At 36.7% G+C, this 17,148-nt stretch overlaps 1 protein-coding gene across 1 annotated transcript; it reads left to right on the top strand.

Moving 5' to 3' along the window:
• Window positions 1-4,767: 4,767 nt before the first annotated feature.
• On the top strand, window positions 4,768-5,442 carry LOC103400689 (transcription factor GTE10-like). The gene has a single exon (XM_008339354.1). The coding sequence runs from the start codon at window positions 4,768-4,770 to the stop codon at window positions 5,440-5,442; it is 675 nt and encodes a 224-aa protein (XP_008337576.1).
• The last annotated feature ends 11,706 nt before the right edge of the window (window positions 5,443-17,148 follow it).

Here is a 17,148-nt window from a genome sequence, read left to right as displayed (position 1 = left end):
GTTTTTATGTATAAATAGGCACTTATTTATTCAATATATAATAAATCTATTTAAATCCACCTAGGCATTAGGTTCAAGCCCGTCGCCCGATTAGCACCAAGATATGTTTAGAACTTGTTTTTGACAAAAATGCAAATTTTTTATTTTCACAAAATATTTTTCTTGAGCATTAAGTTAAACTATTTAAGAAATAAAAACAGTTTTACGGTTTATTGAGTAATAAATGTATATTTAGTAGAATATTTAACCCAAAAACAAAAAAAACAAAGTGAAAAATATAATAGTGAGGCCCTAAACATTGGCAAATGGGGTTCTACACTCAAAAATCTCAACGGAAAGTCTCACCTTAATTTTCAAAACTTCACAGTAAGGCGAAGGTGAAAATAAAAAAATTGAATGGTGATTTATGTACAAATTTTCAAAACCAACATAAAACTGTGAGTGTTAATCCACATTTTTTTGTAAAAAATGCAAATTTTTTATTATCTCGAAATATTTTCCGTTCACATTAAGAAATTTTTTATAATGTATTTGGAAGCAAATTTACGATTTATTGACCAAGTGTATATTTAGTAGAATATTTAAGCCCAAAAGTAATAAAATAAGTGAAAAATATAGAAATGTTAAAATGTATAGTGCATATTTAAAAAAAAAAAATTAAAGATGTTAAAATCACCTGTAGGTGAGGTTTAAATAAAAAATAGTAATTTTTTTTTTGTTAAATAGTCTTTCACCCTATTTTGATTGACAAAGAGGTTTCTGTTAATATATATATTTTAGATTTAGATAAAAGAAAAATTAATAAAAAAAGGGGTTCAAATATCTTTAAATTTAAATTTTGAAATCGTGAATTACAAGTGTTTAAATACGAATTATAATAGATTTTGCATGGAAAAAATATATTTTGAAGAACATGAATATTATAGTTTGTTGTAATGGTAAGAGAAATAAAAAAAAATTAACAAAAAAATTCAAATCCCAAGAATTTGAACTCTTTTTGTACATATTTTAAAAAATTTCTTTTATTTCTCTTACCACGATCGTATTCATGTTCTTCAAACTATATTTTTTTCGTGCGTGGAGCTCAACTCATTTTCTAAGCACTCGGGAGTTCACCTCATTCTGCGTGTGCAGAGCTCGCTTCGTCTTGTGAGCCTAGGTTTGCCTTGTTCTGCATATGTGGTTTCCGCATCGTTTTGTGTTCCAAAAGTCCGTCCCTTTTTTCGTCTACAGAGCTCGCGTCGTTTTGGCATGCACGAAGATAGCCTCGTTTTATGTGCGCAAGGCTAGCCTCGATTTGTGCGACGTATCCTGCCTCTTTTTCGTGCACGGAGCTTGCCTTGTTTTGCTTGCTAGAAGCTCGCCCTGTTTTTTGTGAGCTGGGCTCCACCTTGTTTTGCGTGCCATGGTTCACCTCGGTCTACATGAGTTGAGTTCGTCTCGTTTTACATGCGTCGAGCCCGCCTAACACCCATGTTTTTTTTTACTAGAGTGCGTGCGTGTGTGAAAGTGAACACAAGACCTCAAAGAGGTTTATAATTTGATTGGGAAGTGCTAGCAACCTCTATATTTGGTTTATTTTTCAAATGCTATATCTAGGAAAACTTTTCTGTACTGTTACTCTATATGAAATAATCTCTTTAAAGTTATAAAAATTTGACCAGTTATGTATTAGAACAAACTCTATATTGTAATAAGTTAAAAATTTTCTTGGTCCTATCTTAAGGAAATACGTCTCCACATAATTATAGTTGTCGAGATTAAATCTTGTGCACTTATTTTGTGTGTGACTTCTCTATGAACTCTATCATTGATTGACACAGGCTAAATTTATAACAACAAAGTTAAGAAGGGTTAAGTTTATTGACATATGTCAATCAATATTAGATGTCATAGACAGATCACATGCAAATTTGGTGCAAAAGATTTGAACTCATAATTGTCAATGAGTATAGAAATATGCAAGAAATAAGATATTTGGCACCCAAAGAATCCTATTTAGAAAATACAACATTCATTAAGGATAAATAAGTTAATAAATATATTTTTTTAAATTCACCTCTATTAAGTAATAACCTTCCTAAAATCATAGAATCGTTCACAGAGGTTTTTTTTTTTTTTTTTTTAAAGGGACAATTGGTGGCACGGTTATCCACTCATTTCGGAGGCCGAGAAGACTCGAAGAGGCATTTCAGCCTCCCCCTGATCACAAGTCTGGCTTCCATGCCAGCAGCGGGTTTCGAACCCAAGATCTCTAGCAGCGGGTTCACAGAGGTTTTATTGTGTCGATTTTTTACAAAACAAAAAAGACCTTTAATGTTTAGGCTATAAATTAAATAAGAAAATTAAAAAAAAAAAATGATTTCAAAGGCTTTAAATATCTTGACTTTTGTCCATAAGATAAATTATTGCGTTTTGTGTAAAAAATAGCACTTGTCATTTATTAAAGCTAAAAAACTAGTGCAAAGTTGTAGCATTTTTCTAATTTTATTAGCCAAAGTTATAAATGAGAGACCATTCTAATCTTGTGGTTGATTGTAGTTACTTTTTTAGGGTAAAACTATGTCGTATTTCTCTGTAGTCTTTACACCTAACTTCATCAATGAACCACAAACAAAATATTTATATATTGACAATCGAATTGTTACAAGCACTCTTAAATAGTTAGTCAGCACATTTTGATTATTTTCTTTTATAAACGATAGGATAATTTACATTAAACTATGAGGAGAGGAGGGGATTTGAATACAGGATGCTGGGTGCAAGGGCAAATGCTCTTAACTAATTGAACAACAAATAACTTGCACTTCATAATTATTTTTGTAATATTAATAATCTTATTTGATTAATGTGATTTCCAATCCTATCCATAATTTGCATTTCTAGTGTAACCTCGTTATTATGAGAAAAGTATACATGAGAAATCAAGAAACCACAATTTTCAACGAAAACCAGAAATCCTACCATTTCAAACAAATTTAAAGAAAAGAGTAAATTGTAGCAATGGTCTCTTAACTTTAACTCAATTGGAGCAATGGTCTCTTAATTAAAAATTCATTACCATTGGTCCCTCAACTCATCAAAATATGCAGTTATAGTCCCTTAACTAAAAATCCATTACCATTGGCCCCTCAACTTTCATCCAACTAGAGAGATGGTCCCTCAATTTTATCCCAATTGGAGCAATGATCCTCAACTTTAACCCAATTGTAGCAATAGTCATTCCAACATAACTCATTTTGACAAAATTCTGACAAAGTTGACGAATAGGACCATAGCTACATGTTTTGAGAGCAAGTCCATCGGAGTGGACTTTGCCCATGACCCAACACAAAAACAAGGCCAGGACCCTGTCAAATGACTCCACCCCCTCAAGTTGACTGGTACCCAGCCCGAGCTGGGCAATGGACCAGCCCAAAAGAGACTGAGCAAGAAGCCGGGTTGTTGGCCTGGCGCGTGCGCTTCACGGCGGCGTGGGGCGAGTGCCCGACAAGGTTTTAGAGGGCTGTCAGCCCACTTGTGCTCCGGAGTGACGCGACATGATCATAGCCGTTGGATTTCCAACCGTAAAAAAAAATTTAAATTTGACTTTTAAAATGGACCGTTCGATCATAGATCAACGGTCCACGTTAATTAACTAAATTAAAATTTATTAAAAAATACAAAAAAATTATTAAAAAATACAGAAAATTTAAATTTTTTTTTCTATAAATACCTAACCCTCATCTTCCACCTTACACCACATTTCAATATTTTCTACACTTTCTACCAAAGCTTTCATATACTTTTTGTGTGAAAAAAATACCAAAAAGCTTGTGGTTGAAGAATAAAGAGTATTTGATGAGTTTATGTAATTTCATTTTAGTGTGTTTTTTTATAGTTTATTTGATGAGTTTATGTAATTTTATTTTAGTGTGTGTTTTTTTAAGTTTATTTGATGAGTATGTAATTTTATTTTAGTGTGTATTTTTTTTAAAGTTTATTTGAAATTTTATCCAAAATTGGTTAAAAATCTTATCTGAAATAAACTTAAAAAAAAAACACCAAATAAATGCGCTGGGTGCCAGCGCATTTTTTTAGGGGTGGAGATGCCTTGGCCTATTACTGTTCATTGGAGTATGTTACTGTTCATTTGAGTGGATAAATGCGCTGGGTGCTGGCGCAAAGTCGTTAGGGGTGGAATTGCTCTGATGAGTTGAGGGACCCCAATTGTAGCAATAGTTATTCCAACATAACTTATTTTGACAAAATTCTAGCGAAGTTGACGAAAATTACCATAACTACACATTTTGATGAGTTGAGGGACTAATGGTAATAGATTTTTAGTTGAGAGACCATTATTCCAATTTGATTAAAGTTAAGGGACCATTGCTACAATTTACTCTAAAGAAAAAGAAAATAATCCAACAAATCTCGTGATTAATTGTAATGGAATGAAAATTAGGACTTCACTCAAACTGAGACAAATATATAAAATATTAGTCGGTTGTTCTCCATATCAAAATATCGATAAACATACAAAAAATATGATTAAATAGCGTTAGTTTTCCCAAACAGAGTTGGATTATATAGTTTCTTGGGAAACAAGGTTGGCTTGGGAGAGTTTATTTGGGCAGTGGACCAAATGTTATAACTTATATATAGGATATATTAGCGGTTAGCTAGGGTTTCTATTTCTCGCTCTGCATCACATCCACTCCCTCTACCTTTACTCGTCCGCACTGCGCTTTCCTTCTTCGTTCTCTCTTGAATTTTTTGTCACCAACCATGAAATACTCTTGTAAAACTAGAAAGTGGCTTGACGAAATCCTCTCATCTGATCAGCACAAACCTGCAGCGGAAACCACTCGCAATCTGAATGCTTTCAAGAAGGCTGCTAACGATTCCTCTTCTTCCCGTTCGACGAAACTGGTCTCCAAACCCGAATCCCCGCGGGTAGCTACTTTGAATAACTCAAAGAAACGCTGCGCTACACCGGCCAACGATCGCGAGAGAGTTGAGATTATTGGCCAGGGCATGAATAGGGCAAAGAAGCAGAAGAGGCTGTCCACTCCTCTCCCAGTGACTTGTGAGATTTCATTGGATAAATCGGGTGGCTACTTGAGCTGTGAGTCACCGGTGACAGTGCTGCCTCCTCTTCCTCATTGTGATCATCATGAGCATGGCACCACAAGATCTGAGGCGGCTCGGGTGGCCATGTTGAAATCTCGGTTCGCAGTCACCATTCTTAAAGCGCAACGCCCTGAAACCCCCGCCGTCGTGATTGAGAAGTATAGAGCCGCTGAACTTGCCAGAGCCAATGAATTGATAAAGAAGAATCGCCAAAGAGACAGAGAAGCCGCTCGGCTTGCCCTCATTGAGATGGAAAAGAATGTCGACATTGACGATCCTTTCAAAACCATGAGAGAGTTTGAGATGATAATTTCCAATAACACTTGTTAGATTGATTTATTAACACGTAATGAAGTTTCTTTAGCTTAGCTTCCTCTCTTATTTTCGAAGCAGTATGTGTATATGTATGAAGTTTACGCATTTTATGGCCTCATTGAATAAGATTTTGATTGGATATTCACATCTTTTCAATCTCCTGTTGCTTGCCGAAAAGTGTGTTTGATATGGAGGATTAGTTTGAACTAGATTGGACTAGTTATATCACTATATTTTACGTTTATCAAAGAAGACTATATATGAATGTTGTCTTTCAATTTGGAGGATATGAATTATTTTACAATCGTTCAGACCAACTGATCTTACTATTGAACAGGAAAATCGCAAGAACCGTCACCTTCCTAAAAATATTAATATGGTATCACATATATAAAAATATAGGGTAAATTACATAGTAGCCTCTCAGGTTTGAGGTCTATTGCAATCTTATACAACATCTTTAAAACATTTCACTTTCATACCTCAAGTACTATTTTATTTCAATTTCATACAACCGTTACATTTTCCATCCATAGATCTGTTAAATGCTACGTGGCTGCCACATATATGCCACGTGACTGCCAAATGTCTGCCACGTGGCAAATAAAATAATTTTTTATTTTTTTTATAAAAAACATGTCTGACACATTTTTTTTTTCTCTTTCTTCTTCTTCTTCTGGGTTCGGTCCTTTTTTTTTTCCTTCTTCTTCTTCATCCTCCTCCTCCTTCTTCTCTTCTTCTTCTTCCTCCTCCTTCTTCTGGGTTGCAGGGGGTTCGATCATTCTTTTTTCTTCTTCTTTTTTTTCTTCTTCCTCCTCCTCCTCCTCTTTCTTCTTCTCTTCTTCTTCTTCCTCCTTCTGGTTCGGTCCTTTTTTTCTTCTTCTTCTTCTTTTTCTTCTTCTTCTTCTTCTTCTTCTTCTTCTTCCTCCTCCTCTTTCTTCTTCTCTTCTTCTTCTTCCTCCTTCTTCTTATGGGTTCGGTCCATTTTTTTCTTCTTCTTCTTCTTCTTCTTCTTCTTCTTCTTCTTCTTCCTCCTCCTCCTCTTTCTTCTTCTCTTCTTCTTCTTCCTCCTTCTTCTTCTGGGTTGCAGGGGGTTCGGTCCTTTTTTTTTCTTCTTCGTCTTCTTCTTCTTCCTCCTCCTCCTCTTTCTTCTTCTTCTTCTTCTTCTTCTTCTTCCTCCTCCTCCTCTTTCTTCTCTTCTTCTTCTTCCTCCTTCTTCTTCTTCCTCCTTCTTCTTCTAGGTTGTAGGGGTTGGTCCCTTTTTTTTTCTTCTTCTTCCAATTTCAGGTTTTTTTTAAAAAAAATTAAAAAAATTATTTTATTTACCACGTGGCAGACATTTGGCAGCCACGTCAGCATTTAACAGATCAATTGATGGAAAATGTAACGGTTGTATGAAATTGAAATAAAATAGTACTTGAGGTATGAAAGTGAAAAGTTTTAAAGATGTTGTATAATATTGCAATAGACCTCAAACCTAAGGGACTACTATGTAATTTACCCAAAAATATAATATGAAACAATTGTTGTGTTGTTTAGGGAGTTCCCTTGCAGACTTGTCTATATACTTGTGTGCCAAAAAGAAAACAGAAGTTTGAACACGGGAATGCGGAGGATAATTTACATTAAACTACGAGGAGGATAATTTGAACACTGGACATCGAGTGCAAGGGCAAATGCTCTTGACCAACTAAACAAGCCACGCACACTCCTTAATTATTTTTGTAATATTCTTAATCTTGTTTGATTAACATGATTTCCAATTCTATCCATAATTTGCATTCCTAGTGTAACCTCGTTATTATGAGAAAAGTATACATGATAAATCAAGAAACCACAATTTTCAAGGAAAGTAGAAATATCCAACAGTTTCAAACAAATTTAAAGAAAAAGAAAATAATCCAACAAATCTCGTGATTAATTGTAGTGGAATGAAAATTAGTACTTCACTCAAACTGAGACAAATATTGTTGGATGCTAAACACTTCCAGGTTGATCGAAGGAATGAAGCAGCAGGATGCTAACGGCTAGTTTGTAACGGCTAGTTGTTTTTAAGTTATGTTTTGTTACAAGTGTAGGGCTTAGATTAAAAGCTCCAGTGAAGGGCTTAGATTAACTTAGTACTATATGGTAGTTGTGGTTTTTGTCAACTAGCTCCAATGGAGATAAGATCTGACCTTGTATACCAAAACCCTACTGACAGCATATATATATGTTTGCTATGAGCTGCTAAGTGTGCATACTGCAATAGCCGAAATTCCTCTTTACATTTCTGTGTTTTTCCATAACCAAAAACCTTGTCAAGAACATTTTCTACAAAATATAAACCTTTCAAAACACTAACATGGCCTCAGAGCTTTGTTCTTGATCACTGAAATCTGGGCGTTGTGGAACCCATTTTCGAGGGTTGTTCAGGTAAAAGCTGAAACCCTAACTGTCAATATAAGTTAAAGATGAAAGGAGCTGGTGGAGGAGAACTTAAAGCTCCAGTCTTTGATGGAGAAAACTACGACTATTGGAGGATTCGGATGACAACTATCTTCAAGTCGTATGACCTATGGGAAATGGTTCAAGATGGATATGAGTTACCAGAAATGGAGGTAGATGCTCTAGAAGAGGATCTCACAGAGAAGCAGATAGCTACATTGAAGGAGAACAGGATGAATGATGCTAAAACGTTGGGAATCATTCAAGGTGCTATCTCCGATGTCATATTCCCAAGGATAGCAAATGAAGAAACTGCCAAAGCTGCCTGGGATACCCTGCAACAAGAATACAGAGGAGATGTGAAGGTACGCAAGGTAAAACTCCAGTCTCTTAGACGTGACTTTGAATATACACGTATGAGAGAAGATGAGCCACTTAAAGACTATTTTTCTAGGCTGTTTGATGTTGTGACTCAAATGAAAACTTACGGAGAGGAACTCCCTAATGAAAGAATAGTGCAGAAGCTTCTAATTAGTTTGACTAAGCCTTATGACTCTATTGTGAGTGTGATAGAGGAAACTAAGGATACTGATACACTCAGTGTTCAAGATGTAATGGCTTCCTTGAGAGCTTTTGATCAAAGGCTCGAAAGGCATTCTGATGGTGCAACTGAGAAAGCTTTCCAGTCACTAAACATAGGGTCATCAAATCACTCTAATCAGCATCAAAACAGACCAAGGAGAGATTGGAAAGGGAAAAATAAGAAGTGGGAAGGAAAATCAAGTGGAGAGAACAAATACAACAGTGGAAGCAACAATGGGGGTGGAAAAACCAAACCATTGTGCAGATACTGTGATAAAGCCCATTTTGGTGAATGTTGGTTTAAAGGAAAGCCAAAATGTCACAAATGCAATAGATTTGGCCATTTGCAGAAGGATTGCAGATTAAACATCACTCAGCAAGTGAACATTGCAAAACAAGAACAAGAAGGAAACAATGTCTTTTGTGCTTTTAGTGCCAATGTTGTAAAAGACAGTGAAGTGTGGTATATAGACAGTGGGTGCAGTAATCATATGACTGCTCATGAGTCTCTATTAACTAATATTGATACTACATTCACTGGAAAGGTTAAGATGGGAAATGGAGATATTGTGAAAGCAACCGGCAGAGGTACTCTCATCATAGAAACCAAGAAGGGAAGAAGGCACATTGAAGAAGTCATGTTGGTACCTGGTCTGGAGGAAAACCTTTTAAGTGTTGGACAGATGATTGAACATGGCTATTTCTTGTTGTTTGGAGATACCAGTGCTGAAGTATATGATGACAGAACTCTATTGAATCTGGTTGTGAAAGTTCAAATGAAAAACAGAAGCTTTCCTTTGTTGCTGAAATGCTTGGAAGAAGTGGCAAGGAAGGCAGGCAAAATTGAGTCAGAAAGACTATGGCACAAAAGGTTTGGGCACTTGAATGTGCAAAGTCTAAAAAATCTGGAAAGGGAAAAATAAGAAGTGGGAAGGAAAATCAAGTGGAGAGAACAAATACAACAGTGGAAGCAACAATGGGGGTGGAAAAACCAAACCATTGTGCAGATACTGTGATAAAGCCCATTTTGGTGAATGTTGGTTTAAAGGAAAGCCAAAATGTCACAAATGCAATAGATTTGGCCATTTGCAGAAGGATTGCAGATTAAACATCACTCAGCAAGTGAACATTGCAAAACAAGAACAAGAAGGAAACAATGTCTTTTGTGCTTTTAGTGCCAATGTTGTAAAAGACAGTGAAGTGTGGTATATAGACAGTGGGTGCAGTAATCATATGACTGCTCATGAGTCTCTATTAACTAATATTGATACTACATTCACTGGAAAGGTTAAGATGGGAAATGGAGATATTGTGAAAGCAACCGGCAGAGGTACTCTCATCATAGAAACCAAGAAGGGAAGAAGGCACATTGAAGAAGTCATGTTGGTACCTGGTCTGGAGGAAAACCTTTTAAGTGTTGGACAGATGATTGAACATGACTATTTCTTGTTGTTTGGAGATACCAGTGCTGAAGTATATGATGACAGAACTCTATTGAATCTGGTTGTGAAAGTTCAAATGAAAAACAGAAGCTTTCCTTTGTTGCTGAAATGCTTGGAAGAAGTGGCAAGGAAGGCAGGCAAAATTGAGTCAGAAAGACTATGGCACAAAAGGTTTGGGCACTTGAATGTGCAAAGTCTAAAAAATCTGCAAAAACATGAAATGGTGCAAGGTTTGCCTCAGATTGATGAAATGAAGGAGGTTTGTGAAGGCTGTGCATTTGGGAAACAACACAGGGACAAGTTCGAAACTGGAAAGGCTTGGAGGGCTGAGAAACCTCTAGAACTAATTCACACTGATATGTGTGGTCCAATGAAAAATGCATCCATCAGTGGGAACAAGTACTTCTTGACTTTCATAGATGACTACTCAAGAATGTGTTGGGTATATTTTATGAGGTTCAAATCAGAAGTCTTCAATATATTCAGAAAGTTTAAAGCAATGGTGGAGTTACAAAGTGGACATAAAATCAAGAAGATAAGGAGTGATAGGGGAGGTGAATATACCTCACTGGAATTCAAAGCTTTATGTGAAGATTTGGGACTAGAAAGGCAACTCACAGTAGCTTACACTCCTCAACAAAATGGCACTGCAGAGAGAAAGAACAGGACTATAGTGGAGATGGCAAAATCCATGCTACATGAGAAGAAAATACCCTATTCATTTTGGGGAGAAGCTGTGAATACTGTTGTGTATCTCTTGAACAGATGTCCTACCAAAGCTTTGGAGAAGCAAACTCCATTCGAAGTGTTCAGTGGAAGGAAGCCTGGAGTTAAGCATTTAAAGGTTTTTGGCTCAGTGTGTTATGCACTGGTGCCATCACAACTCATACACAAGTTACAAGAATCCAGCAATAAGTGCATTTTTGTTGGGTATGGCACAAATGAAAAAGGTTATAGATTGTATAATCTGAGAACCAAGAAGATCAATCTCTCAAGAGATGTAATTTTTTATGAAGAATCATTGTGGAATTGGGAGACAAATGCAGTAGAACAAGACAAAGTATCACTGCAAGTTGATATCTCTGAGCAAAGAACTGCACAAACTGAAATTGGTGAGGTGTATGAATCTGAAGAAGAAAGCTTGCAGATACCTTATATCTCACCAGTTCAAACTCCTCAGAGTACACAAAACTCAAATGCAAGTTCAACATCTCAACAGAGAGGGCAACAAAGTTCGAGTTCAAACTCAAGCTCAGGATCAACACCAATTAAAATGAGAAGCTTAGAAGAAATCTATGCAGCATGCAATTTCTGTGTTATTGAACCAGAGACCTTTGAAGAGGCTGAAAATGACAAGTCTTGGCAGATGGCAATGAGAGATGAAATCTCAATGATAGAGAAAAATGAAACTTGGACTCTGGTGGATAGACCAAGTGATAAACCTGTGATAGGTGTGAAGTGGGTCTATAAAACCAAGTTGAACTTGGATGGATCAGTACAGAGGAACAAGGCTAGATTAGTGGCTAAAGGCTACTCTCAAAAGCCTGGAATTGACTTTAATGAAACATTTGCACCTGTGGCTAGACTAGATATAATCAGGACACTAATTGCATTAGCTGCACAGAAGGGTTGGCAGCTATATCAGTTAGATGTCAAGTCGGCTTTCTTGAATGGTGTACTAGAGGAAGAGGTCTATGTGGACCAGCCACAAGGTTTTGAAGTCAAAGGGTCCGAAAGCAAAGTGTATAGATTAAAGAAGGCACTCTATGGCCTGAAGCAAGCCCCAAGAGCCTGGTACAGTGAGATTGATGCACATCTCACTAAGTGTGGATTCAAGAAAAGTCTCAGTGAAGCAACACTTTATACCAAGGTTGAGAACAAGTCAGAAACTCTCATTGTGTCCATCTATGTGGATGATGTAGTTTTTACTGGAAACAGTAAGAAAATGGTGGATGAATTTAGAAAGGAAATGATGAGAAAATATGAGATGACAGATTTGGGTTTACTTCACCACTTTCTTGGAATGGGGGTGATTCAAAAATCAGATTGCATTTTCATTCATCAAATGAAATATGCACAGACATTGTTGAACAAATTTGGACTCAAGGGATGCAAACCAGTAAGCACTCCCTTAATTGCAAATGAGAAGCTCAAGAGTGAGGATGGAAGTGAGTTAGTGGATGCAAATCTCTATAGGAAAATTGTTGGCAGTCTGCTATACCTCACAGCAACCAGGCCAGACATTATGTATGCTGCAAGCCTGCTCTCAAGATTCATGCATAGTCCTACCAAAATACACTTGGGAACTGCAAAAAGGGTACTCAGGTATGTGCAAGGAACAATTGATTTTGGAATCAAATATGAAAAAGGACAGTCAGCTATTCTGGTTGGTTTTTGTGATAGTGACTGGGGAGGTAGTGAAGATGATATGAAAAGCACATCGAGATATGCTTTTGCATTTGGCTCTGGTGTGTTCTCGTGGGCCTCGGTCAAGCAACAAAGTGTTGCACTATCAACCGCCGAAGCTGAGTATGTGAGTGCTGCAGAAGCAACATCTCAAGCAATCTGGCTGAGATTTGTTCTAAAAGATTTTGGAGAAATGCAAGTTGAACCAACTAAGCTAATGTGTGATAATACCTCAGCTATAGCAATGACAAGAAATCCAGTTTTTCATCAGAAAACAAGGCACATAAAAAGGAAGTATCACTTTATCAGAGATGCACTACAAGAAAATATCATTGAATTAATGTACTGCAGAACTGAAGATCAGATGGCAGACATTTTTACAAAGGCATTACCAAAAGAGAGGTTCACATACCTTCGAAGCCTGCTTGGAGTCAACACCAGGAAGAGTTTAGAGGGGAGTGTTGGATGCTAAACACTTCCAGGTTGATCGAAGGAATGAAGCAGCAGGATGCTAACGGCTAGTTTGTAACGGCTAGTTGTTTTTAAGTTATGTTTTGTTACAAGTGTAGGGCTTAGATTAAAAGCTCCAGTGAAGGGCTTAGATTAACTTAGTACTATATGGTAGTTGTGGTTTTTGTCAACTAGCTCCAATGGAGATAAGATCTGACCTTGTATACCAAAACCCTACTGACAGCATATATATATGTTTGCTATGAGCTGCTAAGTGTGCAGACTGCAATAGCCGAAATTCCTCTTTACATTTCTGTGTTTTTCCATAACCAAAAACCCTGTCAAGAACATTTTCTACAAAATATAAACCTTTCAAAACACTAACAAATATATCAAAATATTAGTCGGTTGTTCTCCATGTAAAAATATCAATGATCATCTTACAAAAAATATGATTAAATAGCGTTAGGTTTCCCAAACAGAGTTGGATTATCTAGTTTCTTGGGAAGCAAGGTTGGCTTGGGAGAGTTTATTCGGGCAGTATATTAGCGGTTAGCTAGGGTTTCTATTTCTCACTCTGCACCATCCACTCCCTCTCCTTTACTCGTCCGCACTGCGATTTCCTTCTTCGTTCTCTCTTGAATTTTTTGTCACCAACTATGAAACACTCTCGTAAAACTAGAAAGTGGCTTGACGAAATCCTCTCATCTGATCAGCACAAACCTGCAGCGGAAACCACTCGCAATCTGAATGCTTTCAAGAAGGCTGCTAACGATTCCTCTTCTTCCCGTTCGACGAAACTCGCCTCCAGACCCGAATCCCCGCGGGTAGCTTCTGTGAATAACTCAAAGAAACGCTCTGCTCCACCGGCCGACGATCGCGAGAGAGTTGAGATTATGGCCCAGGAAACGAATAGGGCAAAGAAGCAGAAGAGGCTGTCCACTCCTCTTCCTGTGATTTGTGATCAGATTTCATCTGATAAATCGGGTGGCTACTTGAGCTGTGAGTCACCCTTGACAGTGCTACCTCCTCTTCCTCTTTGTGATCATCATGAGCATGGCACCACAACACCTGAAGCGGCTCGGGTGGCCATGTTGAAATCTCGGTTCGCAGTCACCATTCTTAAAGCGCAACGCCCTGAAACCCCCGCTGCCGTGATTGAGAAGTATAGAGCCGCTGAACTTGCCAAAGCCAATGAATTGATAAAGAAGAATCGCCAAAGAGACAGAGAAGCTACTCGGCTTGCCCTCATTGAGATGGAAAAGAATGTCGACATTGACGATCCTTTCAAAACCATGAGAGAGTTCGAGATGATAATTTCTGGTAACACTTAGATTGATTGCTTAACACGTAACGAAGTTTCTTTAGCTTAGCTTCCTCTCTTATTTTCGAAGCAGTATTTGTATATCAGTATATGTATGAAGTTTACACATTTTATTGCCTCAGTTGAATAAGATATTGATTGGATATTCACATCTTTTCAATCTTCTGTTGCTTGCCGGAAAGTTAAATATTACCTAATTAAAGGCCATATTTGATATGGAGGATTAGATTAGTCTATATTGGACTAGCTATATCACTATATTTTACGTTTAATCAAAGAAAATTATGAATGTTGTCTTTTAATTTGGAAGATTTGAATTGTTTTGCAATCGTTCGGACCAACTGATCTCATTGTTGAACAGAAAAACTGCAATAATTAACAGTCGCCTTCCTAAAATATTAATATGGTATCACATATATAAAATTAAACAATTGTTGTTTTGTTTAGGGAGTTCCTTTGCAGACTTCGCTATATACTTGTGTGCCTATAAAGAAAACAGATGTTGAATAAAAACAAAATCCAGCTGACCAAACTTCATTTCAACAAGAAAACATATATCGTGGATCTCTTGTATAGCTCACTCAATAATATATCTTAACGATCCAACTGTTTATTTTTTAAATTTTCTCTTAAGGTCATCTCTTGACTGTTGGATTAAATTATAATCATCGCTTTGAAGAACTTAAAATCGCCACCACATTATATACCATTGAACCACATTATATATCATTGAATGAAACTGGTTTTTGAGGTTTTTGAGATTCGTAAAGCGGGTAAATTAAGTAAAACTCATCCTGTAACAAATAATGAAGTGGTATACAAAAATGAACTCAAGGGAGTATTGCAACTAATGCTAATTTCAAAGAAACAAGACAAGTGGACAAGTATTCAAGAATATCACCAACACTAACTCGTACCTAAGTTATATTATAAGAATCCCTCAATATTAGGATTTAATTATGTTAGATCCCACATCGCCCAGAGATGAGGATCCTTATACCTTATATGTACATGTCCACCTCCTTTAGCACGAGGCATTTTGGGAGCTCACTGACTTCGGGTTCCGTAGGAACTCCGAAGTTAAGCAAGTACGGGGCTAGGGCATTCCCAGGATAGGTGACCCATTGGGAAGTTCTGCTCGCGTGAGTTCCCAGAAACAAAACCGTGAGGGTGTGGTTGAGGTCCAAAGCGGACAATATCGTGCTACGGCGGAGTCGAGCCCGGGTCGGGATGTGACAATTTGGTATCATAGCCACTTCCTGGCCGGAAGTGTGCCGATGTGGACGTCGGGCCCCTAAGAGGGGTGGATTGTTAGATCTCACACGCCTAGGGGTGAGGATCATCTATGCCTTATATGTACATGCCCACCTCTTTTAGCACGAGGCTTTTTGGGAGCTCATTAGCTTCGAGTTCCGCAGGAATTCCAAAGTTAAGCGAGTATGGGGCCAGAGCATTCCCAGGATAGGTGATCCACTGTGAAGTTCTACTCGCATGAGTTCCCATAAATAAAATTGTGAGGGTGTGGTCGGGATCCAAAGCGGATAATATCATGCTACGGCGAAGTCGAGCCTGGATCGGGATATGACAAATTAAGAATCCTATAATTACTATTGTTGACATTACGTAAACAATCGCTTGTATTAAAAAAATAAAACATAATAAAAATTACAAGTATAATATAACATATAAAATAATAAATTGTCACACGCAAGCTCACACGCATACAATAGACTATTATGGATAAATAGTTCTTTCTGAGTTCTTATCTTTTTTTTTCTTAACTTGCTCTCAAATTGGACACTAATTTATAAACTTAAAGTTGCAAAATTTTGGAGTTTAGAAAGTTTATAAATACGTATGAATATTTTCAATTGCAGTCACGGTTCTAAGTTATATAAAAATGACGTAATAATATTTAATTTTAGTAAATTAAGATAGTTAGCTAATTCATTTTCTCAAAATAAAAGGAAATTCTACGGTACCTTATTAAAATAAAGTATCGGAGATAATTATAATTTATCCCTTATTAAAAGTAAGGCATTGGAGATAATCTTGAATACTCCAAGATTGTAGACGTAGTGGACTCTTTGCTAGCAATATTATTTAAGATACACAATGATGGTTCAAAATTAACTCTAACGTTACATAATTATAATAAGATTCAAGTTAATAACAAAAAATGACGTAATTATTATAACACTGTTAACATAGTATATTATAGTTGAACGTTATAACATTAGAGTAAGAGTAAATTGTAGCAATGGTCCCTGAACTTTACTCAAATTGGAGCAATGGTCCCTCAACTAAAAATCCATTACCATTGGTCCCTCAACCTATCAAAATGTGTAGCTATAGTCATTTTCATTAATTTCTTCAAAATTTTGTCAAAATATGTTATGTTGGAATAACCATTTATTTAATTAGAGTCTCTCAACTCATCAAAGTGTGTAATTATGGTCATTTTTGTCAACTACGTAAAAAATTTTGTCAAAACGAGTTATGCTTGAAGGACCATAGCTACAATTGGGATAAAATTAAGGGACCATTTCTCCAGTTGAATTAAAATTAAGAGACCAAAGGTAATGGATTTTTTGTTGAAGGACCATAGCTGCACGTTTTAATGAGTTGAAGGACCAATGGTAATGGATTTTTAGTTGAAGGACCATTGCTCCAATTTGAGTAAAGTTCAGGGACCATAGTTACAATTTACTCTTACAGTAAATTAAGCTACCCTAGAGGGACCCAAAACTACAATAGCAAATTTTATATTCGGGTTTGTACATGGAAGTAAGCCAAGAGGATTCTCACCCGATCTTCTTTATAAGAATCATTTAATTAAATTCGTTCATTGTACATAATGCGGTAAAAAATCATTGTAATTTTTTTATTTAAAATTAAATACAAATAATACCTGACAAAAAATGATCGTACGATGTACGATAAACATATATGATTGAAGGATCCTCGGAATCCTCACAAAGAGAATCCGGCGAGAATCACTCTCGGAAGTAAGTACCATGTAAAGGGTATTTTGGTCAAGCAAAGTGTCAACGGAAACCTATTTAAAACGTAGCCGTTGAACTCGAAACT

This window comes from Malus domestica, chromosome 04 (genome assembly GCF_042453785.1).
Source record: "Malus domestica chromosome 04, GDT2T_hap1".
Lineage (NCBI taxonomy): Eukaryota > Viridiplantae > Streptophyta > Magnoliopsida > Rosales > Rosaceae > Malus > Malus domestica.
Note: the sequence above shows the minus strand (reverse complement) of the source record. Positions and strands in the feature narration are given on the sequence as shown.